General features: G+C 38.7%; 2 protein-coding genes across 25 annotated transcripts in view; one reads left to right on the top strand and one right to left on the bottom strand.

Annotated features, from left to right (window-relative positions):
• The first annotated feature begins 1,018 nt into the window (after positions 1-1,018).
• RAD52 (RAD52 homolog, DNA repair protein) lies at positions 1,019-22,202 on the top strand. 13 transcript variants are annotated; one of them, XM_074269353.1, is made up of 15 exons: positions 1,019-1,322; positions 5,459-5,551; positions 5,717-5,821; positions 6,262-6,306; positions 6,764-6,807; positions 7,723-7,824; positions 8,839-8,932; positions 9,064-9,131; positions 9,540-9,658; positions 9,973-10,048; positions 12,788-12,981; positions 13,144-13,349; positions 17,215-17,295; positions 19,403-19,579; positions 20,100-22,202. In XM_074269353.1, the coding sequence occupies exons 3-15, from the start codon at positions 5,809-5,811 to the stop codon at positions 20,165-20,167; spliced, it is 1,287 nt and encodes a 428-aa protein (XP_074125454.1). In that variant the 5' UTR covers positions 1,019-1,322; positions 5,459-5,551; positions 5,717-5,808; the 3' UTR covers positions 20,168-22,202. The 13 variants fall into 13 exon arrangements, with proteins under 13 accessions (XP_074125454.1, XP_074125451.1, XP_074125456.1 ...); XM_074269350.1 differs by having other exon boundaries at positions 5,678-5,821; XM_074269354.1 differs by lacking the exon at positions 1,019-1,322 and adding an exon at positions 1,345-3,784 and having other exon boundaries at positions 5,678-5,821.
• Positions 21,824-25,082, bottom strand: part of WNK1 (WNK lysine deficient protein kinase 1) — a 140,690-nt gene continuing 137,431 nt past the window's right edge. For all 12 annotated transcript variants that reach the window (XM_074269349.1, XM_074269337.1, XM_074269338.1 and 9 more), the window contains one exon: positions 21,824-24,871. In XM_074269349.1, coding sequence (XP_074125450.1) covers positions 24,554-24,871 — 318 coding nt within the window. In that variant the 3' untranslated portion in view covers positions 21,824-24,553. The remainder of the gene's footprint in view (positions 24,872-25,082) is intronic.

Genomic DNA, 25,082 nt, shown 5'->3' with positions numbered 1-25,082 from the left:
CTTGTTCTGTTTGGCCAGGAGACAGAACTGAAGAGATGGGGAAAGGTGCAAAAGCACGGGCTCGTGGCTCAAAGGGAAAAGACGCTCGGAGTTGAGGGGACTTTACACTAGGAGGGAAACTTGCTAACAATGTTAAGAGCTACCACTAGGCCCTGGGTTGGCTTTATCGGATGACAGAATCGGAGGGAGAACCCTCAGGAAGCGTCGGCAAGCGCCCGGGGCAGCCTCGGGAGGAGGAAGAGGGGTGTCGGGGTGGGAGACAGGGAGAGAACTGAAAGGGGGGGGGGAGGGGGGTGCAGCAGAGTGGGAGAGGGGAAGCCGGACCTTGTGGGGGCGCTACGGGGGTTTTCGGACTCCTGGCCTTCCCGCTAGGAAAGACTCAGAGAAATTAAATGAAGCCTGGGCCACGGGAGCGCGATCTTCTCTTTCTGGGGAGGATCCGAGGCTGGGCCGTTACGCTCTGAGACCCGCCTCCTAATTCTGCCTTATCTGACCGCAAGTGGAGTCATAAAGTCTTCCAAAGAGAAGAGATCAAATGTAATGTAATAATGCTTATTGATAAAACACTCTACCATTACCAAGTACTTTATATGTGTCATTATTTTTTTGGCCCTCAGAACAATGAGTGGTTCAGTGGGGAGAAGAGCTGGTCAAGAAGACCTGAGTTCAAGTTCTGACCTAGTCCCGTAACATCAGCGGGATCCTAATAAGCAAGGACGGTCACTTCCCCTCTGCATGCCTCAGTTTGTCCAACCGTAAACAGGGATGAGAACATCTCCTCCCTCCCCAAAGATTGTGGGAGGCTCGAAAGAGAAAACAGAATGAAGCGCTTTCAAAGCTGGGAGAGGGCTAGGTGGGAACACCCGGACGGTGAGCTAGGAAAATGCCGACGGAACCCAGACGCGGAACGCCGAGAGGACAGGAGAGCTGGATTCCGCTAGTCCGCCCAATCCTGCAGGGAGCAGCAGGAGGCGCCGCCTAGAAAACAGGGATACCCCGCGATACTGAGGTTCTCTTCCTCCTTCTTCCCTTCCCGCTCCCCGCTCCCCGCCAGCGGCTCCTCCCACTCGTCTCCGCGGCTTCCCCGGGGCACTCGCTCCTTTTTCCCTTCCGTCCCCTCAGTTCGGATCTACTTCCGGAGGCGGCCCGGCGCCAGCCTGCCCTCCCAGCTTGCACTGCAGTTTCCGCCCGCCAGCCCCTCTCTGTCTTACTTCCTCGCTTCCGATTAGCCAGAAACTATTCTCCCTACATGCACTGGGCTCCTGGAAGGTTGCTATTGGTTGCGGGGCTCGGCTTTTCTTGGAGGCGGGTAACTGAGTCAGGTAAAGTGTACGGTGCTGAGTTCGAATCCGAACGGAAGGGAGTGGATCCCCGGAGAGCCCGGGGGTGTGCTTGTCTGGGCGGGGGATTGGGGCTGCGTCCCCTGGTTGTCCGTATTCCCTGATGGGCGCGCCACGGTCGAGTCTCACCCGCTTCCCAAGCCCAGACCGCGGAATTCCGAGCAGCTCGGTCCCAGGCGAGCTCCGAGGGCGCCATTTAACTACCGTAATTGCAGCGGGTCGGGGCAAGCGCTCAGGCGCCCGGAGGGTCCGATGCTTCTGGCTCTGCTCCGGGGAAGCCCCCGCCTCCGCAGGCAGTATCCCACCTGAGAGGCTGGCCGGGGCTCGTGGGCGAGGCGCGGCACTTCTCTGCCCCTCAGATTGTTCATTTGTAAAATGACCTCTGAGCCCCCTCCAGGTCTAAGCTATGGCTTTTACGGTACAATTAAAACTAGAAGCTCCTTCGGTTTAAAAAAAGAAGCAGCAGGACTTCGATCCGGAACTCAGGATCTCATAAAAGATGTTTGGGGGGTAGACTTGCCACATGTGCGTTTAGCTCTCAAAAGTCTGTAAGGAAACGTTTGCTTTGGCCGCTTTTCCTGCGCACATTGGGCATAATGTTGCTGTCATTAACTTAATGTTAATGCTTTATAATCGTGTCAGCATCTTCTAGGACGCTATTAGAGAAGAGCAGTGGAGGCAGTTTTGGAATGAATTTGGTCACCGGTGTAGTTTCAGTATCCTAGGATTTAAAGGCTAGAGGGTTTCTGGGGGTCTGAATACTGCCTGAGACACTAGCTGCGCAGGCGCCAGGCCAGTCACTTGCTTCAGTTCCTTTATCTGTAAAATGGGTATAATGACCCCACTTAAGGCTAAAGTCATAGTGAGAATCAACAAACTCTATATAAGTAAGAGGCTTTTCCAGAACCTAACGGACTGTGTAAATGCTTGGGTTATTGGTTTTGTGACTAAATCGCTGTCACTTGTCCTTTTAGAACCTCGTTTTCCTCCTCGGTAAAAATGAGGCTGTGCTAAACGTTCCTTCCGGTCATGGTTTTGCGGGGCAAGTGAAGAAGCGTCTGACTTTTTCGTTTGATGGCACCTTTTAGGAGAGACATGACAGTTATTTTAAATGTAACATTCCAAATGAATTCCAATTGCCTACGCGCCTTTTTAAAGATAGGTTTTTTTTATTTCATAGAAACTCAATTCATTAATTTAGTAATCATCAATATTCAAGCACAAAAAGTTATACTGCATGCATCTGACATTTGCAGATTTTTTAAAAAAAAGTATATTAACTTTTACAAAGTTCATTATATTTATGTCTTTTGTTTTTGTGTCATTCCTGGATATATATCTACTATCCCCAGAACTGAACCCTCTTTTGCAATAAGAAAAAACAGTCAAGTAAAAAAAAACCAAATAAGGTGATTGTAATTGATAGTATGTCCCTGTCCCTGTAAGTCTTCCACCTCTGTCTCAGGAGTGGGGAGGTATCTTCCATGGTCTGTTCTCTAGAATCAAGATTATTATTACAGTTACTCTGAGTTTGTCTTCTTTTTACTGTTCTTTTTGTCTATATTATGGTAGTAATTGTACCTATTGTTTTGGTTCTGCTTATTTCACTTTGCAAGGGTACATCTGTTTTCTCACATATTTCAGATTCATCATTTTTTACTGTATGATACTGTTTATTACGTTTTTAAACCATTGTTCTATCGTTTTCTTAATTGGTACGCACTTTAATTTTAGTTTTTGTTATTATTTGTTTGTTTATTTAGAGAGATGTCAGGAAGACCAATTAGAAAGTTGTTTCAATAATCTAGGCAAAAGGTGTTGAGAACTTGAAATAAAGTGGTGACTTTGAATAGAAAAGGAAATAAAAGAGGAATGTTGTTGAGGTAGAAATGATAAGATTTGACAATTTATTTGTGGGATGAGAAAGATTCAGGAATTGGTAGATTAGAAGAATGGTGATACTTTCAACAGAAATAAGGAAGTTTGGAAGGGAGAGAAGGGCAGTGTTTAATTTATTTTTGAGATATCTCAGGGACATTTAGTTCCATGTTCAATGTGCAGTTAATGATGTGGGTTTGAAGTCGGGGTAAGATTAGAACTGATCTGGAGGTCAATTTACATAGGGAGGGAGAGAGGAAGGAGATGTGGAGATTGCTAGATCTAATTAATCCCCTGACAGCCACCCCAAAAGACCAGGAATAAAGCCTTTTGCTTATCCTGACTCTGGTTGATTCTAAGACATCCAGGGTCACAACAAAAAGTATTTCTCAACCTAAATTCAGTGTTTTATTTTCATGATAACTATTAATTAATCAATAAGCATTTTAAAGTTATTATATCCAAGCGACTAAGTGCTAGGGATAAAATACAAAGAATGGAACAGCTGCAACTCTTAATCTCAAAGGAGGTGAAGATTGCCAAAGAATATATTATTACCCAAAAAGGTAATTGAAGTGACATCAGTAACTTCCTTTTCAAATGCCTAATTTTTGAGCTCTATAAAATCCTTAGTGCAAATTGTTTACATATGTATCGTGATTATCATCCTTAGAAATATGAGAAAGGAACTGGCTTACTCTCACAAATGACTTCTATATTAAATCACATCATCTTAGCAATATATTGGCTGAATATTTGATTACAAAAGAAGTATTTGACTTGGTAGTTAAAAAAAACAACAACTATATAACAAGTTGTCTTCCATTCATATGTTAAAACCATTAAAAATTTCTAAGTACTTGCAACCAGAGGTATTTAGTGAACCACTGATTATCAATGTCATTTGAGGTAAAAAGTGGGGAAATACGTTTGCTGAAAGTCTTTGAAGAGTGCCCTATACAGAGACAGAATGAAATGAGATTTTTAAAATAATAGGTTCTCCTGGGATTTTTGTTTATGGATAGCATGATGCTGATTCTTTGGAGCCATGGAGTCTCCTTCATTGAAATCCATAGCCACAACAATGAGATTTTCCTGATAATCTGTATAGGAAAAACTAAGTAATTAAAAGCCATATGCTTCTCAGATTATCACATGTAGTTGTATGGCAGTACAGTCATTTAGTCCATTAGGACTAATCTTGGATAGGTATTGAAGGTGGACAATGAAATTGGGGCCAGATTTGAATTGCAGGGTCCAGGCTGGATTACATTTGAGAAGATGCATACTGCTCTTTCTAAGCTCTTCTCTGATTTAAATCAAATGCTGCTATCTAATAAAGAAGAGCTTATTAGATCTTTATTGAGGCCTTAACTCTTCAAGACACTAGGTAGATTTCAAATTAACTTGTAGAGAGTATGAATTTTATTATTGACCTCTAGGTAAAAACTTTGTTACTTTTCAAGTTCTAGACTTCAAGTCCCAAACATGGAGCCCAGAGCCCAGAGGGTGCTTGACCTCCTTACAGCTTTTTTTAATGGATAACTCTGTGTTCTCTTTTGTGTTTTGTCAAGTTCTTGACTGCCCTTTGTCCTCTTGGTTTCAATACTTAGGCAATTGACTTGAAATGCCAAATTTCCTCTTGGCTACTTTGACTGAGTGCCTGGAGTCCCTGCAGGCTGCTGGGTATTTTTCTTTGGTTATCAAGACTTGTAGTTTCTCTCTTTATTTGCTAATCATTATAAATCTTGCTTGTTTTTGAGAGAGAGACAGAGACAGACACAGAGACAGAGAGAGAGACAAACACAGAGACAGTTGTGTATGTGTGTGTGAATTTTGGGTTCTTTCCTTTTCATGCAATCTTGATTCAAGGTCTAATTGATTGATTTTTAATAATACTCTATTCAACTCTATTCCTACTTTAACTAAGATAAAAAAGTTAAATAAAGCCAGTGGATAGAGCAGTGATACTTTACACTATATTCAGCATTACATGCCAGCAGGCAATAGTCCTCTCTACCCAGAAAGTTGATCATAGTTTTAGGTCAAGAAAAGGAGAGTGGGCTACAGTTGTATGTGGCCTGAAGCATTGTGGTAAGAAATATGTTATTTGGGCAGTTCAGTAACAACCTTATTTAAGGGGCTAGTTTATGATTTGGAGAATATAAGAACACTTAAAATGTGCTCATTATATTTGAGTCTGATGCAGCTCTTCTACATTGACCTCTTCTTTCCTTTAGGTATTTAATTTTTAAAGTGAAAGGTAGAAGCAAAATACAGAATACCCTTGACTCCTTGATTGGCAGAGTTTGACTTCTGAAGTACTTTTAAAGGTAGTTATTAACTGTGATTTGGTAGAGAACTGATAGATAAATGGATAGATGATGCAAAAGAATTGGAACTATTGGACAGGAAGATATTTTGCTTAATTTAAAAATTTTCTGTTTCTCTCTCTTTAGTTTTTGTTGAGCTCTTTCTATTATACCATTGCTCCCCAGTGAGAAACCAGAATCAGGATGCCTGAGAATCAAGGAGCAAGCCTTAAAAGCCATGAGAGCCTTCCTGGCACCCCTAATGGAAATTCTATGTTATGTTTTGGGCAGGTAAGTGTTCAGGTTTCTTCTACTTGGGGATTTCTCTGAGATCTTTGAGGCTGGTTGGGAATAGAACTTTTAAAGCAGTGGTCCTCAAACTTTTTAAATGGGGGCCAGTTCACTGTCCCTCAGACTGTGGGAGGGCCGGACTATAGTAAAAACAAAACCTCACACTGTCTCTGCCCCTCAGCCCATTTGCCATAACCCGGTGGGCCGCACAAAGGTCCTCAGCAGGCTGTAGTTTGAGAACCCCTGTTTTAGAGTAACCAAGACTAGTAGTTACTTGGATACATAATTGTCTTCACTCATATTGGGGAAGATTCCCACATTTTATAATAAAAATTTGTCAAAACTTTAGTAATTCAGTAAAACTTTACTGCTGTTACAGCTGAAGCCAGTGTATATGAGTCTCTGAGTGTGTTTATCTATATCCATTTTTGTTTCTGAAGGTTTGTCTATAAACGTAAATGCAGTTATACCTCACCTCACACTTAGTAAGTACAATGCAATAATAATCTATACAAGGAAAGAATATATAATTTTTAGGTATGAGTTTGCAACATCTTACAATTTTGTGACTGTGAGAAGAGGAGGCTGGTAATTAGAAAGCATTATGAAAGTCTAAGTAAGGATTTGATGATAAAGAGTTAAAAAAGAAGGTTGTACCTGCTTAATTTATGTAGAAGATGAACTTAAAGATGGAATCATAGTTAGAGAGGGAAGCTACAAGGTCATTTTCTCTTTGCCTTTATCTTTTATTTTTCTCATTGCCATAGTTATGGCTATTAGAATAGCTAAATAGAATAGAATTAGAATAGCTAAATAGAAAAGGACAGTTATTCTATTTGAATGGGTTGAAAGTCATCAGGAAAGATATAAGAAATAAGAAAAAGAAGCTTTTCAACACTCTCTTTTTAACTATACTTTGATTCTTTTACTTCTTTGCTTCAGCACCTTCAGTGACTTCGGTGTGTAGAATGAAGCCCACACTGTATGTATGTTAATGATCTGACACACATCTAGTACTCTTTTTATTCTGTATTTCTAGCCATGCTGGATTATTTTGTTCCTCAAACTTGCTTTTCTTTTTTTCTCTATATCTGTCACTATTCATGTCATTCCTTATACTCACCTTTCCCAGGTTCTTTTCATCTTTCAAAGCTGAGGTCAAATATAACACTGCCTTTATTAAGCCTTTCCCAGTCTGTTGGAAATCATCTCTTCTTTCTCTGAATTCCCTTAATGCTTTTGTTTGTTTGTTTGTTTTTTGGTATCTCCTTCATAGTATTTACATAATTTATGAAATAGTAGGTAATGAAGTAGATAATCAAGATAACTTGTGTTCAAAACCAGCCTGAGATGTCTACTAGCTGTTTGACCCCCCCCCCCCAAGTTCCTCAGTCTGTTTGCCTCAGTTTCCTTTTCTGTAAAATGGGGCTGATAATGATCACACCTACCTCCCAGGATTGTAGTGTGGTTCAAATGAGATGATATTTATAAAAAGCCCTTAGCAAAGTGTCTGTTATGTACTAAGTGCTATATAAATGTTAACCACTACTGACACTGCTAGTAGTAGTGGTAGTAGTAATACCCATTAGATTTTCAGAAGCCTCATTTAATTTTACTTCTTTCACACTGCCTAACAGGGGCTTATATATAGTTTAGGATAAATGAATGTTTTCAATGAGATTTCTGGGTGGGAGGTATGATTAGAGAGGGAAAGAAGAAAAAATTGCATGGAAGAAGAACTCTAGATTTCTCTCCTTTATTTCTCTGTGTGTTTTTTTCATCTCTGAAGTTTGAGGTTTTAGTTCTTTTCTTTTTTGCTTAAAACAATGTACAGGGTATGATGAGTGATGATGAGAATACTTTAAAAAAGTTAATTTAATCTACATGCTTTACGTTTTCAGTACCAGTACACAGCAGATGAATACCAGGCCATCCAGAATGCTCTAAGACAAAGACTGGGCCCTGAATACATCAGTAGCCGACAAGCTGGAGGTGGCCAGAAGGTAAAAGAAAATCATTCTTAAAAATTATCATCTCTGTGGCCTCAGCAGCAAGAACATGGGGCTCTCAGAAGTTCCTCTTACTTTTCTAGTGTCTTCTGTGTCCAGACAGACCGATATGACCCCTTCTCTTATGACCATATTCTAGTCTCTCAGAGAAAGGGCCTTGTGACTGCTGAGACTTGACTGGACATCTCTTAATTTCTTCCTGTTTCATCTTCCCTTACCATTATTGCCTGCTTTAACTTCTGATATTTAATCTATCTTTTAGCTGGGTTAATTCTTCTTTTGGAAAATAGGTTTTACTTGCAGTTGAAGGATATGTGACCTTTTAGTTTCTTACTTCTGTCACCCTTCCCCTCCCTAACCCCAGAAAAGTTATTGTGAAGATCAGTTGAGACTTATTTATTGTACTTTTAAAATTTAAAACACATACAACAGACACACTCACATTCTCACATACACATACATATCCTATATGATTGTCTTACATGAAAGTCCTAGCCTACTGCCTTATTACAGTTAGAATGTAACCCTTGTTCTTAAAACAGAATGAACTATGATATATTCTGTCAATTGGGAAAAATTTTCATTATGGGCCTGAAAATTGCATGTGCTTGTCATCTGAGGCCATCCTAACTAAAATGGAAAGAAGCTGTTGTACCTTCTGATGATTGTCTTCTAAGTAATAGAAGGATTTCCATCTATTTGGAAGGGAACAGCTAGATTAACAGAATCACAGATGGTTCAGATATCTCAATAGATTACACAGGCATATAGGGGGAGTATCCCTGTTATTGTTCTTGAAGGCTACCCAGCTAAAGAGGCTTTGAAGATTCATTCTAAGAAAGTTGTATACTAGGGGATGATTTTCCCTGACTACAGTAACTTTGAAGCAGGATGTTTAAAAGAGGTATATTTTCATATTATTATTACCTCTGCACCTTAGGAGATGGCCTTCAATGAATATTTCCTGAAGTGTGGGAATGAATTTTCATTATTTTTTTCTGCCCTCAGGTCTGTTACATTGAAGGTCATAGGGTCATCAGTCTGGCCAATGAAATGTTTGGCTACAATGGCTGGGCTCATTCTATCACACAGCAAAATGTGGGTGAGTATGCTCTTGGGAGTGAAGCCTCCAGTTCATGTTTCTTCCTGTTCTGGAGGAGAGGCTGAGTGTGGATGCAAAGTGGGACCTAGATTCTGGTATTTTATATAACTCTGTCTACTTCTTATTCTCAGATTTTGTTGACCTCAATAATGGGAAATTCTACGTGGGAGTCTGTGCATTTGTGAGGGTCCAGCTAAAGGTGAGGGGAGTTTTGTGACCAGGATGAATTAAGTAACCTCACTGTCTCAGATATCTTCTTCCATAAGATGGTGATTATATTTACTTCACAAGATTGTTAAAAAGATCAAATGAAATAAGTAAAATGTTTTATAAACCTTAAAATGTAATCCATTTAAAAATAAAAGTGAAATAGTGCCATCTGCATGATTTTTGTGGGTAGAATTGGATTCAGTGGAAAGATCTCTGGATTAGTGCACATGATTAAAAAAAATTTTTTTAACATCTTCCAGAGTCCCCATACTTGACCTGATTGTATGACAGCAAGCTAGTCGTGAAATTTTGGGTTGTGTCCAGGCTAGTGTTTGTGACAGCTTTGTGACCCAGAGGGTAGGATTCACTCTCTTATGTTTTAACTCCTTTAACCCAGGATGGTTCATATCATGAAGATGTAGGGTATGGTGTTAGTGAAGGCCTGAAGTCCAAGGCCTTGTCTTTGGAGAAGGCAAGAAAAGAGGCAGTGACAGATGGCCTGAAGCGAGCACTCAGGTAAGCTAAATGAGCTTGGGTTAAAGATTGTTTAGTTTTAAAACCTGCCTTCAAAGGTTGACCTTTAATGAAATGAGAGAGTTTCTTTGGGTCCTTGGCCCCATTTTATAAACTATATAATGGGTCCCTGACAGTAGACTTCCTGGGGTCTCAGTTAGATCTGCTACAATTCAGGATAATTTCTTTAAATGGAGTTATGAATATTTGTATTACCTTCTCATTAGAGTGATTGTGAGACAAACACGATTTTTATTACTATTCAGAAGTAGTATTTCTATTACAAAGATTCACGTGCTTTTTTTCTTTATTTCCAGATGTTTTGGGAATGCTCTAGGGAATTGTATCTTGGATAAAGATTATTTGAAATCTTTAAATAAGCTTCCACGACAGGTATGTGAGAAATTGCACTGTGGGCAGGAAAAGGGAAAATGGATATAATTGGGCCTGTTGTGGCAAATTTAAATCCAAACCAGTCTTTATATTGTTGAGAAGGTTCCAAAGTCAATTGTTTAGAAAACTAAGAAGATAGCTCTTTACAAAGAACGTTCTTAATCATGGTCACGTTGGAATAAAAGAAAACTAAAAGGAATGCTTCAGCAGTCCCAAATATGATTTTTAATAATAAAAAATTATTTTTAACCTCAGACAAGCTCCCTTTCCTTTTTGAATAATATATAAAGGGACAGATTATTGACTAGCAGGAAGAAGGAAGAGAGCAGAGAGCAGGATCCATGGGTATTAGTACCCCTGATTATAACTTGAACCAGAGAGGAGTCATTTTTGAGATGACCAGATTGGATTTTATGGCATACTGACTGGAAACACTGCTGCAGTGGAGAAGAGAAGATGGTTTTCCTGTCATGTAATAATTCTTTGACAGGATGTTTTATATCCAAGAGTGAGCTGCACAGGGATAACACTGGGAAATTAATCACATTCCAATGCAGAATGTATATTTTTTAGATTACAATACAAAACTGAAGAAAAACTACCTATTGATTGCTTTGAATTAGCCATAATGGTAATGGCCTGTAATTATTTGACTCATATTTATCCTGTTACTTTTTAAAAATCAACTGTTTATTTAACATTTAACAACTATTTATTAAGCATTTGTTATGCTAGATGCTGTTGAAAGAAAGGCTAAAAATGAGGTAGTCTTTGCCTTTAAGTGTATTCAGGCAAGTAAATGCAAGGGTAGTTTGAGGAGGTAGTACCTGAATTGAATCTTGAGGGAAGACTGGGAAAAGTAGATATGAGGAACAAATACATTTGAAGTATGTAAGAATATGAATACAAATGGAAGTCGCATAATCTGAGAAAGACTTTAGCAGCTATCTAGTCCAACCTATACTTGGAGTAAAATATTAGAGGAATACCTCTAGGAATCCCTACAGAATTACAATTTGGCTAGAATTTAACATCAGGGAAAAGAAATGTTGTGGGAAAAAAAGGCTGGAAAGATAAGTGGAGCCAAACTGTAGAGGGCCTGTAAGTGCTGGGTTTAGGATTTATATTTTTATCCAAGCAACAATAGAAAACCCACTAATACTTTTTGATCAAAGGTGTGAAATGATGAAACCTAAACCTTATGATTATCTTAGAAGTTCTATGGAGGATGAATTAGAAAGGAGAAAGAGATGTAATGAGGATCAGAATTAATATGATAACTGAGTAACAAGAAGAGACTGGAGAAATGTGTAGATTGAATTGACAAAAACTGGCAAAAGATTGCCTATGAAGGGGTAAGAGAGAAAGAGGCGTCAAGAATGGCTCAGGTTGTAAACTTGAGTTACTTGCATCAGGAAAAATAATGAGTTTGGGACATATTAGGGACCATGCAAAAATCTATTTGGTTGCTGCTGATATTGGATTGGAATCAGGAGAAAGATTGTTTGAATACATAGATTTAGATTGAGATGATAATTGAATCTATGAGAACAAATGAGTTTATGTAGGGAGAGAGCATAGCGGGACAAAAGAGGAATACCTGATGTCACCCATGCTTAAGGATAAGGTAGATAATTATCTAACAAGGGGGATTGAAAAAGTGGTCAGACAGGAAGATTTTAGAGTGATATTGTATAAGCCAAGAGAGGTGACGACACCCCGGAGGAAGAGGGTCTTGTCCCTGTCCAGAGCTACAGAAAGGCAGGGAGCCTGAGGATTGAAAAAGCAGTTGAGAGAGAGACTGATTATTGGCCACCTTTTAGGAAACTGCTTTAGCTTAGTGGGGGCATCAGAAAACAGATGCAAGGGCTGAAGAATTGATTGAGCAGTAAAGAAATAAAGGAAGAGAATAGACTACTATTTCTAATAGGAATTTGGCAGTAAAAGGGTTTAATGTGAGAAGATGATAATCAAGTGAAAGTTTTTTTTTTTTTTTTTTTAAGGATAGAGATAAAGATAGGTAGGATAAGTCAATATATAGCAAGTGATTGAAAGTAAGAAAGAGGGAAAGTGGATGATTATTGGAACAAGTTGTTAGAAGACATGAGAGCATTTGGGACCAAATGCACAAAAAACCAGGTTATCTTTGGCAAGACGAAAAACTTCCTTTTCTTGAGAGGCTTGAGAAAAGGAGATAAGGATGGGTGAAGATGAAAAGGGTTTATGGGATATAGAGTCAGGAAGATGAGGGAGCTCTTGTGTGGAGGCAAAATCATTTTTTTGAGAGCCTAAGGGAGTGAGCATGGCATGGGGCTTGATCAGAAGAGAAAATCAGACAACTAGCATCTGCAGCCTTAGAGCCATTGGGGAAAAATAAATGGATTTCTGTGCACTGGTGATGACTCAGTTATAGTTAGGAAACTTGAATCTGTAGTGGTCCTCGTAGATGGGGTTGTTTGACTTCCTGTAGCAACGATGGAATGCATGTGAGGAGGAGCAGAAAAGGTGGTGAGTAGGGTGGTAGGGAGTTCGGGCTGCGTGTTTTGTTAGTACATATTTTGTTGATTGTTGGCAATAGGAGAAGAAAGGGACCCCATATCTTAAAAGAAAGCATGTCAGAACCTTAACAAAATATATGATGAAACTCTTAGGTTGTTTTAACTTTCTCAGGAATTAAAGGGACTATAGTACAGAGGTTAATACAATTTAAATTATCCTGTTTTTGCTTTTTTTCAATAGCTCTCATCTGAACTGGATTTAGCAAATATCAAAAGACGGGACTTTGAACCCTCTGTGGAGCAGACAAGATATAGCTGCCTAAAGACCATGGTTCCTGCACCCCCCCAGGCGAAGGAGGTGATGTCCCCTTGTGATCCATGTTGCTCAGAGGCTCCTGTCATCGTGGCAGAGGGCGAGCCAGGGAGTGGCTCATGGTAGGGGACCCTCCATGGCCTCATCTTTCTTCTTCTGTCTCTTTCACTTCCCTATTGCTCATATTTGGGAGCTTCTAGCTCCTATCACCAGAACTCTTTTAGTTTGTATGTAATAGAGAGACTGACTTGTATCTTCTTTTCTGTCTCTTCCTCTTTCTAAAGCAGAACCATCTTGTCCTTGGAGGGGGATGCCACATACCAGCGGAAGCTTCGGCAAAAGCAGTTGCAGCAGGAGTTCCGGGAGCAGATGGAGAAGCAACAACAGCAACAGCAGCAGCAGCAAACAACAGCTCTTCCTTCAGGGGAATTTCAGAGTCACAGTAGATCAGAAAAGCCAGCAGTGGAGCCCCAGAGTACAAAGAGTGGAGGTGCACAGGGAGGTTGGGAGACCAGGTCTCTTCCAGGGACCATTTCTGAAGTGCCTGCTGTGTTCCAGGCCCCATACTAGAGGGTCCAAAGACTTAAGAAGCAAACATCTCTCAAAAGGAGTATTTATACTTTTTTGTGGGGAAACGAAAGGCACACATATATATATATATATATATATATATATATATATATATGCAAGTTAAATGTAAAGAAATAAAACAAGATAGGAGAAGGAAACACTAATAGTTACAGGGAAAGGTTTCATGTAGAAGTTGTACTTGAGCTGTGTCTTGAAGGAAGGGAGAGATACTAAGAGGCAGAGGAGAAAAGACAGGGTATATTCCAGATATGGGGAAGAGGTTCTGCAAAGGCATGAACAAAGTCCTGTGTGTGAAGAACAGAGCTTTGGGAAACGTCCAAAGATGAGGACCCTCAGGAGCAAGTCCAGAGAGAAGAGGACATCTGGGAAAGTGCAGCCGAGGCCAAATTGGAGGCTGAGAAAATATCAGATTTGGCAATTAAGAGATTATTGGTAATCCTGGAGAGGGCAATTTTATTTCAGTGATGAGGTTGGAAGCTAGTTTGCAAAAAGTTAAGAAGGGGGAAGAGAAGCAAGGAAGATAGGTAGCTTCTTCTGGTAGTTTGGCTGAGAAAGGGAAAGGGAGATAGAGAAACAGTCAATGAACATTTAGTGCCTCCTTTGTGCCAGGAGTTGTGCTAAGTGCTTGGGTTACAAAAAAAGTAAAAAGACAATCCCTTCCCTCAAGGGGTTCCTATTTGAATAGGAAAGACAGCATGTGAACAAATATAAATAAATAAGCTATCTATTGGATAAATAGGAAATAATTAACAGAGGGAAGAAACTGGAATCATAGGGTTGGGGAAGGTTTCTTGTAGAAGGTGAGATTTTAATTAGGACTTAAAAAGGAAGTAATCTGAGCAGAGAAGGGAAAGAATATCCAAGGCATATTGAGAGATGGAGTGTCCTGTGGGTAGAACAGTCAGGAAGCCAGCACCATTAGATTGAAGGAGTAAGGCAGAGACTAAGGTATAAGAAGACTGGAAAGGTACTGGGGGGCTTTGATTGATAGAGAATTTTGTATTTGATCCTGGAGGCAATAAGGATTCACTGGAATTTAAGCAGGACAGGGAAAATGACATCACAATTGTGCTTTGGAAAATCACTTTGCTGACTGATAACTTGATGGGAGTCTCTCTCTTTTTTTTTTTTTAACTCTTTAAAAAAAATTTTTTTTATTATAGCTTTTTATTGACATAATATATGCATGGGTAATTTTTTCAGCATTGACCTTTGCAAAATCTTTTGTTCCAACTTTTTCCCCCACCCCCTCCCCTAGCTGGCAGGTAGTCCCATACATGTTAAATAAGTTAAAGTGTATGTTAAATACAATATATGTATACATATCTTGATGGGGTCTCTTAACGAATTTTTAAGCATGACCATATTTGAAGGTAGTAGAGAAGAAACTAGTAAGTAGAAAGAGGTTGAAGATGAAAGAAGAGTTATGTCTGATGATGACTTGCAGAAATAAAGAGAGAGAGTGTTTAAAAAAGTGTTGGCTTTGGCAAGGAGGACTACTTCATCATTAGCAACTGGGGGATAAGAACAGAGCTATGAATGACATCTTGAAAAGGAGAGAAGTCAGATTTTATGTTGAATAGTTTATATAAGATAAGAGGCAAGATCTTCAGTTGAATTAGTTGGTGCAAGGTATTGGATTGTGGACTTATGAATCAAGAGGATCTGAATCCAAATCTTCAGATATTTATTAGTTATTAGATGATGTATAAGCTACTTAATGTCTCTGAGGTTATTTATTATTTGTAAAGTGGGATTAGTAATAGTACCAATATCAAGAATGGTTGTGAGGGCCAAAGAAGATAACAGATGTAAAGCGCTTTGCAGATCTTAAAGTGCTATCCTAATTATTATTATGAGGATTGTTTTTCTATATAGAAGAATATAATTGAATCTGTAACGTGTTTTTGGTGTACCTCATCAGCAGGTGGGCTGGTGCAGGGAAGACAGATGATGGGAATCCCAAGGTAAGAATTTGTCAAAGGATGAGCATTTATTGGACAGGCAGGATGAAGGATTTGAGAAATGATGGTAGCATAGAGTTGATTTGATTAACTCTAAAATTTCAGGTTGGGAAGGAAGAAAAGCAAAGTCAAATTAGGGGTAATAGTCTGAGAAAGTATGAAGAGTAAGGGAGTGAGAAATCACAGTGAGGGTGAATCAAGGCAGATGGAATGATAGGAAGCTACAAAGGAATGTTGGGAAAGGAGGTACTGTCTATAAAATCATATTTTGATTATTATGTCAACTCAAAACTAGGCCTAATTAAACCACAAAGTACATAGATAGGGAAAAGGATTCTGGGAAGGAAGCACAAAATTTTCAGAGATCTCAGAAACTAATGCAGTCTGTATTTGAAAAGACTTTCATCTGAGGAAATTGAAATCCTTTGTCTTTTTCAAAAGTCAAAACTTTTCTTTTACATACTACTAAGAATTTTTTTCTGGAATTTAGAAACACCTTTATTCATTGAAATGATCTTCAGTATGAAAAGAATCTCACAGTAACAATGCAGGGTATGGGGAATGGAATATTGACTTTCTGCAGATTACATTGTTACTTCAAGATGAAATCTGATAATGCAGTTAATTCAGTTTTTTCTGACAGACATTCATTAAACAGTGTCAAGAATTTAAGACTCAAAACCCTCAGTTTTGTTCTACATCATGGGGATACAATTTGATATTTATGAAATGTATTCATTTTGTGTATTTAGCAAGTGATGGTTATTGGAGGAAGAGGAAGAGGGCATCATTAATAGTTGAAGGATTGAGGTGAGAAATCACAGTTAAGCCAAGCCTTGAAGATAACTAAGGCTTCTGAAAGGGTGAATGTACATTCTTGCACTGGGAAATGGCATAAGCAAATATAGATGGGAAAGATGGAATAAATGCTTTGTGGAATAACTAGTAGTTCATTTTGGTTGGAATGAAGAGTATATGAAGTGGAGTAGTACTATGGGGAAAAAAAAATGGAAAGTCATTTGGAACTAGGTCAGGGAGGATTTTAAATGCATGCTGAGACCATAGGAAAGAGTGTCATAGACTTGTGCTTTACAAAAAATATTTTAGTAGCTCTATGGAAGATGAATTGGAGAGGGAAGAGTTGGAAAGCAGGGAGACTAATTATAAATAATTTTATATATAGATATAGATATTTAGTCCAACTGAAAAGATGGAGAGTGATGAAGATTTGAACTACTAGGGTTTATTGATGACTGTGTTCATATAGAAAAGGAGACAGGTGAAAGCCATATGGAGGTAGAATTTATAATAATTTAATATGTAATTTGCTTTTGGGTAAAGTTGTCCCATACCACCTGATACATAACTCAGTTTTTTATGAATTCTTTGTACTCAAGATTTATAGAAGAGTTCCATATTTGAGTTTTTCCTCTTTCTTAAATTTTATTTCAGGGGCATTAGGAAGTTGAAAAAACTTTCCTTCCAAAGTCTCTTTCTGCTTTGAAATTCTGTCTTTCTCATTTTATTGGTAAAGGAAGGAATAACTTGTTTCCTTTTTATGAGGGGAAAAACAAGACTGAATTGTAGACTTGAAGAGGTTAGAGCAGAAAGAATGGACTGACAGTCAAAAGAATTGGGCTTCTGACCTGGCATGATCACAAATTAGCTCGATTGATAATTTACTTTTGTGAACCTGTTTTTAAGTCAGGTTACTAGATAAAAGGTAGGATATTAAATCACAGAGATTCTTTTCCAGTTCTGACTTAGTGCTTTGCCTTTTCTCTTTTGTTCAAACCAAAGGACTTGGAGTACTTCCCTTGAAGCACAGTACTCCTGTGGCTGCTATCCCAGGGCTACTCACTGAAGATGAATTCCTTGAAGGTCAGTAACAAAATCTTGTTGTGAAGAGATATTCAGAATGTGGATGGATTCAGCAAGTGGAATGAAGGAATAAAGAATGAATAAGTAATTAATAGATGTTTATTAGGGACTTATTTTCCAAATAATTTCACTTAGACTTTTGGTAAGGACTGTTCTTCTGTAAGACTTCAGAATTTCTTTTGTTTTTAGTGACTTTGAGAAATATCTTGGAAGAGGGAAAAAGGGGAAACCCTAGATTATAAGTGTAGGAATCCCAATTTCCAAAAGCAGGGATTCACATATTTACCATTTAATGGAAGGATTAACTGATATGTGTGTGCATGTATAATATATATATATATAACTGTATCTATACCTATAGATACATATATATATAGTGAGGTATATAGATATTGATAGATATGAGAGAGATTAGTTATGATTTGGACGACTGGAATTCAAGTTGTGACTTTGACATGACCATACATGTAATGTGACCATTGTTGTCTTCTGGAGAATTCTCTATACCAGTAAAATCACAACTCTAGCCAAAACTAAAGAGAAAAAAGAAATAAAAATAGAAATTGGTTTAGATAGAAGAGGAAAAAAGTTTGGCAGAAACTAGGCACAGATCAATAGCTCATATATAGCATCTACCAAGATAAGGTCAAAATGGGTTAAACATAAAGGGTAAAATAAGAAAATTAGGAAACATGGAAAAAATTACTTGCCAGATCTATGGCTAAGGGAAGATTTTATGACTAAACAAATGTAAGATCCCAGGAGGTAAAAATGGATAATCTTGATTACATAAAATGAAAAATTTTAAAAAAGTTTTGCACAAAGCTAATGTAATAAAAATGAGGAAAGCAGGAAATCAGGGGGAAAATTTACAGCATGTTTCTCTGATAAAGGTCTCATTTCTCAAATAAATAGGAAACTGAGCCAAATTTTAAAAACTAGGAGCCATTTTCCAATTGATAAATAGTTAGAGAATATAGATAGGCAGTTTTCAGGAGAAATTGAAGCTATTCATAATTATGAAAAAATGCTTTCAGTCACTATTAGAGAAATGAAAATTAAGACAACTTTAAGGTACCACTTCACCCCTGAGAGATCAACACAGAAAAAGAAAGTGATAAATGCTGGAAGGGAGATTGAAAAATAAGGGACACTAATGCATTCTTGGTGGAGTTGGGAACTGATTCAGTCATTTTAGAGAGGAGTGATTTGAAACTATCCCCAAAGGAGTGTAAAACTGTACATAACCTTTGCTTAACAGTACTACTACTAGGTCTGTATTCCAAAGAGACGTGAAAAAGGAAGAGGACCCATGTGTACAAAAAATATTTGAAACACTTCTTTGTGACAAATAATTGGAAATTGAGGGACTGCCCTTCAGCTGAAGAATGGTTGGACAAGTTGTGCTTAATGATTGTGATAGAATATTATTGTACTGTAAGAAAAGACAAGGATGGTTTTAGAAGAACCTGATACATATTGAAATGAACAGAGTCAGACCACTGTACACAGTAATGGCAATGGTAAAGATGATCAGGTATGAAGAACTTGGCTACTCGGATCAATACAGTAATCCATGACAATTTTAAGACTCTTTTAAAAATGCTATTTACCTTGAAAGAAAGAACTGATGAAGTGAAGACAAATATTTTTTTCCCTTTTTTTCGGGATGGGGGGCAATATGGCCAATTTGAGCTATGATTTTCAAAACTTTAAATGATTTAATAGATATCATTGCATATCTATTCAGTTGGTAGGGGTGAGGTTGGAGAAAAAAAAGTGTAATTCAAAAAAAATTTAAAAGAAGTAGTATTCATATTGTGCTGCTTCCTAAAAGTTATTAGAGACACCCAGATAAGGAAATTGCTTTCTCTCATCTGACATTTATCCTAAGGAAAGCAGATACTTCATCTGCAAGATCAGTACGTATTTATAATACATACTTTCTCTCTGTATTGTCTGTCAGGCAGTCATTGTGGTTTAAGAGCAGCAATTCTTCTGAAAGTAGCAAAAGAACCAACAGCTGAGAATTTAGCTTTTATGTGCTGTGAAACCCATTACCTTTAAGTGGAATATTTTGTTGGGATCTTTCTTTGTGTGTCTCTAGATGACCCTGAGATGTGGGATCTCCCCTTGGAAGCGGCAGACACCGATGCTGTCAAACCTGAGCAGGGCTCAGGTCCCAGTTCCCCATATCCCCCTGCCATGCCAGACTTAAAGAATCACATGCCAGGTTGGGGCAAGAAGCCTCCAGAGCTGCGCCACCCGAGGCCTGCTTTCTCAGGTACCCAAGAGCTGGCTCTCCTTGTTTTGTTTACACATCTCTGTATTTTCTTTTCCTTGGTAGAGTTGGATCATTCCTGGGGCAGAGGGTGTTTGATTTTTGTCTTTGTGTCTCTAATGTGTACTTACCAACTAATAACTATGTTTATAGCCTTATAGATTCCTTCTGATAGAATGTTGGCTCCTTGAAAGCAAGATTAAACACTTTTTAGCTTTGTTTGTCCAGCACTTTTATAATTAAGTGCTTTGTGCCACTAGATGCTTTCTTTGCCTAATTGATTGGTATCTTATTTCCCTCATGTACTGTATTCCCTGAAACTTTGTTTGTCTAAAAGAATTGCACATATAGTAACTGTTTTCATTCTGTGATCATTTCATATAACTCAGGTGATTAATCGGGTGGGAAGCTAATGTAGCTAATCATAGAATAGTGTTGATGGGAGTCAACTAGTAGCTGATTGATTGGGTCTGTATTATCTTTTCAGACCACAACATTTGATATTTCTTTTAATTTTCCACAGGAAATTGTAGCCCTTATAGGAAAAGCCAGAGTCTGAAGAAAAGAAGATTGGATTCCCATTCATTGTGACTTGGAACCCTTAACACTGGGCCATCCATATAAGAAACTAGGAAAATGCCCGAAGGAGGCCATGCAGAAAAGCACTTTAAACCTCCTTCATGGTCCTGAGACTAGAATTAGAACCAGTTCAACTCCCTACAATTCTCCTTCAGGGACACAAGTCTTGCTCCCTTGGATTTAATCAGACTTTAGTCAAAGCATTTTCCCAAAATGGTGGTTTTGAAGTACTATCTTGTGAGTTTTGATACTTCCTTTTAATCAATCAGGTTTCAGTGCCTGTCTTCTAACTATACTGCCGACAAAACTTAGGAAGTCGACATTTTTAGAACCTATTTGCTGTGGAAGGAGTGCCATTCAATCAGAATTTTGTAAGTCTTATAAATGGAAACAGCTTGATTAAGGCCAGCAGTGGTCCTTAGGTATAAAGGTATGAACCCCTCCTTTTGCAGTTTGCCTTTCTTAAGAGCTACAACATTGTTAATAAAAAATTGCTAGTTGGCAGCTTCCATATTAGTAAGCACATTTTCTCAGCTAAGAGTGGGGAACCAAGCCAGTTTGACCAACTTATCTTGAGAGCAAAGAGCTTTGCAAGTAAATTTCTGCTCCCCTTAGGCCATTCTCTTTTCTTCACTTGAGATAATCACTTTTTATAGCACCCAAAGCTAGTGTTTATTTTCCTTTTAGCACCTTGAAGCAAAGTCAGTACATGATTGTTAGGCTGACAACTTTCCAGTATCTAAGGCTCCAGTAGAAATCTTTGGGTTTGTTGAGACCCAAAGTGAGCACAGCTGCTTCCTAAAGAGCATGGTGGTTCAGCAAATATTAAAACCACCTATCTTTGGAGTTACTGTAATAATCTACTTTTAAAACCCAACACTTAAGAAGTAGGAATTCCTACTTCTTAACTTCTGTCTCCTCTGTTCCACTTCAAATCACTCTTAACAATTATATCTGAAATGAAAACCGCCATAACTGGCATTTATTAAGGGACTGCTGCCTGTGAGGCACCTACCTCAAAGGTTTATTTTAAGGATCAAGTCAGATAATATGCTTTTGGAAAGTTCAATGTGCTATGTAAATGCTAATGAGGATTATGATTTTTCCTATACAAATCAACTTTTATGTATACCTTGGCATTCTTCCTACATTTCCCTCCTAGTCCCCAGCTCTCAGGACTTAACATCCCCAGTACCTATGTAGCACATAATCTGTGCTATGAGAGATAGCTTGGCGCCCTCCAAGAACTTTGGAAAACATTTATCATGCAATATTACACCTAACTTTTAATATTTTTATCCCTCTACAATATTGATTGTAGGTATGCACAATTAATAAGAGCAAGACCCCTTCTATACACAGATACTTAAGAAGACATTGCTTTGATCCATTCCCCTGGAGAAGGAAACTATCCAGTTTGGGCTATAATCCTCCCAAATCAAGCATCTTTGAATACCTGTCCTGTTACTCCTGACTTTCTTCTCCATGGATAAGCTTTGCCACTCTTGTAGCCTAAAATGGAAAAAAGGAAATCCTGTATCTCTAATGTAGTTGTAGCCAAGGGCTCAATTTGCTGTAAGTAGAAATTCATATTAGCTTGGGGTATTAGAAATCAGGCCACCAGAACTCTGGCAAACTGGAAAAAAGGCTGCAAATGAACCCCACAGCTCAACAAAAGCAAGTTCGGTTTATTTGAATGGTTTCATTAAATAAGTCTACAAAGGTAACAAACTGCAGCGCAAAGCGCAATCTTACAAGAAGCGCGACGGCCAGTTAGTGCAAAATGTACAATTAACGGCTGCTCAGAAACCCCCAAGGTTTGAATTCATTTTATTATTTTTTTTTACAGTGTACATTGTTAAATAATGTAAAGAAAACATTTGTAATTAAGAAACAGTTTTTTTAAATGTGGAAAAAGATACTCAAAGTGTACTATTAACACAAAATAATTTAAACAGTTCAGTAGCATTAGTTTATTCCTCTAGGTTTCAGTTATTTCATCCACAGGTGGGAAATCAATAGTAAATAAAAACCAGTTCTTTGTAAATGTTTAACCTGGTAAATGTTTTTTGTAAGTGAAAAGCCCCTCAAACTTTTAAACCAAAATATTTAACTATGTGCTGCATTTGGCTGCCCAGTTCTTCTGGCAGAATGCTGTTACCTCTCTCCTATTTATGTCCTATTAGATGGCTCATTTCTCAGTTATTGGGATCTTTCATCTTCACTCTACAACCTCCCCACCAATCCTCTCCATTTTAGGTAAGGCCTTTTTCTCAAAATTGGAAAAAAAGAGCAAAATGTTTTTGATTCTTAAGGTTCATCATCCCTTCCCATTTCCCTAAATTACTCAGCTATTTGCAGCTTTATAAACTCAGAAAATAGACCATTCATAGAACATGCAGGATAGCCACCCTTGCCACTATGTATGTGATCAAGTTTTTGTTTTACAAGGTGTACTCTGCTGTAAATCAAAACGTGATTAGGGGTTGGAAAATATTTCCCCTTTTTTATGGGAACAGAGAAGCACCCACAGAAATAGAAGTCCAAATACTTTCCATATTTCTTTATACAGCAGAAATATTAAATAATTAGGCAATTTTTTTTTTTTTTTTGGTTTGTTTTGTTTTATTTGTTTAGCTTGGAACCTTGAATGTTCTGGAGTTGCCCAAGATTAGGACATGTGACTCAACCCCAGCATAGCTAGATGCAGCACTGAGTAATACTGGTAGGTTGCAGTATTATTCAGAGAATTATTATTTCTGAATGAAAACATGAGAGGAAATTGCAAGTAGATGTAGAAATGTATAAAAGGTGGCACAATAAGTTGTTTTTGATAGCACTTGGGCATCTCAGAGAAAGGAGGAATGGGAAAATCATCAGACTTGACTTTTAGATACCAGTGGTTTCAGGACCTTCAATGGCAGCAATGGTTATTGTTCCAGGTTGAGAGGCCCCTGATGCACAGGAAAGGAAAATCCCAGCAGATATCTCTGATCTCTAGCAACCTTCCTCATGTTACTCCGCCCCTTCAGGACCACTCGGTAGCTTAAAAACCATGCCAACCCTCAAGTTCCACTTTTTCTAGACAATACTTTCTCCATCTGATGCCTTCTCTGATCTTACTCTGCAAGGCGCCTAGTGGTAAAGAGCTTGCCTAGCAGATGTCGCTACTTATAAACAAGCTTCCTCTTCGATCTTTTTCTTTCTATTCCTTCATACATATACCGCTCCCTAGGACCTCAACCTAACTGCTCAATATAGTTAAAATCACTTTTCCCCCCATAACTCCTGCCTCCGGACAACTTTCTCAACATAACCCCTCCCACCCTCTTTCAAGACCTGCTTTGGGCAAAGTTTCCTGGATAATTTAATAGTACCCTTTGAACTGGCTTGCCCTGTCGTATACCGAATCCTGAGTCACAAGGACCTAAAGGGTTCTTTCAACCTGTCCTCTAGATGGGGTCTGCTGGGAAGATGATGCTAACTGCAGAAGCAATAGAAGTCCAAGGCACTAAAATATCCAGCAAGCAATACTGGGAGAACAGACAAGTATTCAAGTACAGTAATTTTACAATTTTACATTCACATTTATTTATCTAATACAATGGAAATACAAAGGAAAAAGTTAAAGTGTCTCCAATAAGTATACGGATATAGCTAGCTTTTTTTGAACTTTTTTTTAACCCTCTATATTCCACTCAACTACTGTTGTCCAACAACATTTATATATCACAGTGTTTCCACATCAAAACTGATGGCAAAGTTACATGTCCTCAGGGAACTTTAAAAAAAAAATTTAAATGGCTAATGCTGCAGTCAAAGCTATTAATATTGTTTACTTAAAAGCAGTATGACCTATTTTAAAGCAAGAGCTGCAACTCCATTCTGCTTGAGCTCCCCAGTGCCTGGGCTCCAAGGAAGGCGAGTTTGAAAGGGCAAAGTGGGAAAGAAAGATCCCAACAAATTTTTATCCTGTGGTCTGGACTCTTGGGGTGGAGGGAGAGGAGGGCAGGAAACTGTGGGGCAGGGATGTAGGGCATCGAGTGTGCTATTAAGCCTCATGCTAGGACTTTGACCCTCAGAGCACAGGTGGGCTTGCTTTGATAATGAGATCTCCAATAGCTGTTCTGGGGACTTTTTTCTTTTTCATTGCCTTGGCTGTTGGATACAGAGAAGCAGGGGAAGCTTATTAAGCAGCTGACCCTTCATAAGGAAACTTGCTTTTTCCCTGTCCCTCCAAGAAATGGGGAAGAAAGGAGATTCTCCATCCCGAGGGTTAAGTATGGTGGTTAGAAACATTCTTCTGGCAAGAAACAACCAGTTATATGCAGCATAGTAGTTAGTATATAGGCTATATCCCCTCCCCCACAGTCTACCCAGTCCTATCTACAGGTCTGGCTAAGTTGTCCTCAGGTTTGAACCTGGAGGATTGCTGATGGATTTCTGCAAATTGCTGATGTTGAAACTCTGCAAGGACGAAGTCCCTACAGGCTGGAACTGGCTGAGGGGTGGCGGTGCTGGGCCACTTGTCCCACTCCACTGAGTGCTGAAAGGGGCAGATGGAAAACTGTACTGCTGTGGGGGGCACATAGCCTTGGTGAAGTGACCTAAAGAGGTAGCTGATGCTGCAGAAATGGGGGCAGAACCACCCAGATTAGAGGTCATGGAGATGCAAAGCTGTCCAGGTGCTGAAAATTTCCTTGCCATTCCAGGGCCCTGAAATAAAACCCAAGAATTAAGTTTAGAAAGTTTTGAGAAAATACATTCTTTCCAACTGAAGGAACTATTTTATTATAAGGCAATAATGAGAGATTTTTCCTTTACCATTTACTGAAGTAACAGATTTGAAATTACCACTCGTAGAAAAGTTAGATCAGACTAACGTAAAAAAAATTTGATATACCAAGGAAAAGAAATTGGAGCTATT

The sequence above is a fragment of the Sminthopsis crassicaudata genome, chromosome 5 (assembly GCF_048593235.1).
Source record: "Sminthopsis crassicaudata isolate SCR6 chromosome 5, ASM4859323v1, whole genome shotgun sequence".
NCBI classification, from domain to species: domain Eukaryota; kingdom Metazoa; phylum Chordata; class Mammalia; order Dasyuromorphia; family Dasyuridae; genus Sminthopsis; species Sminthopsis crassicaudata.
Note: the sequence above shows the minus strand (reverse complement) of the source record. Positions and strands in the feature narration are given on the sequence as shown.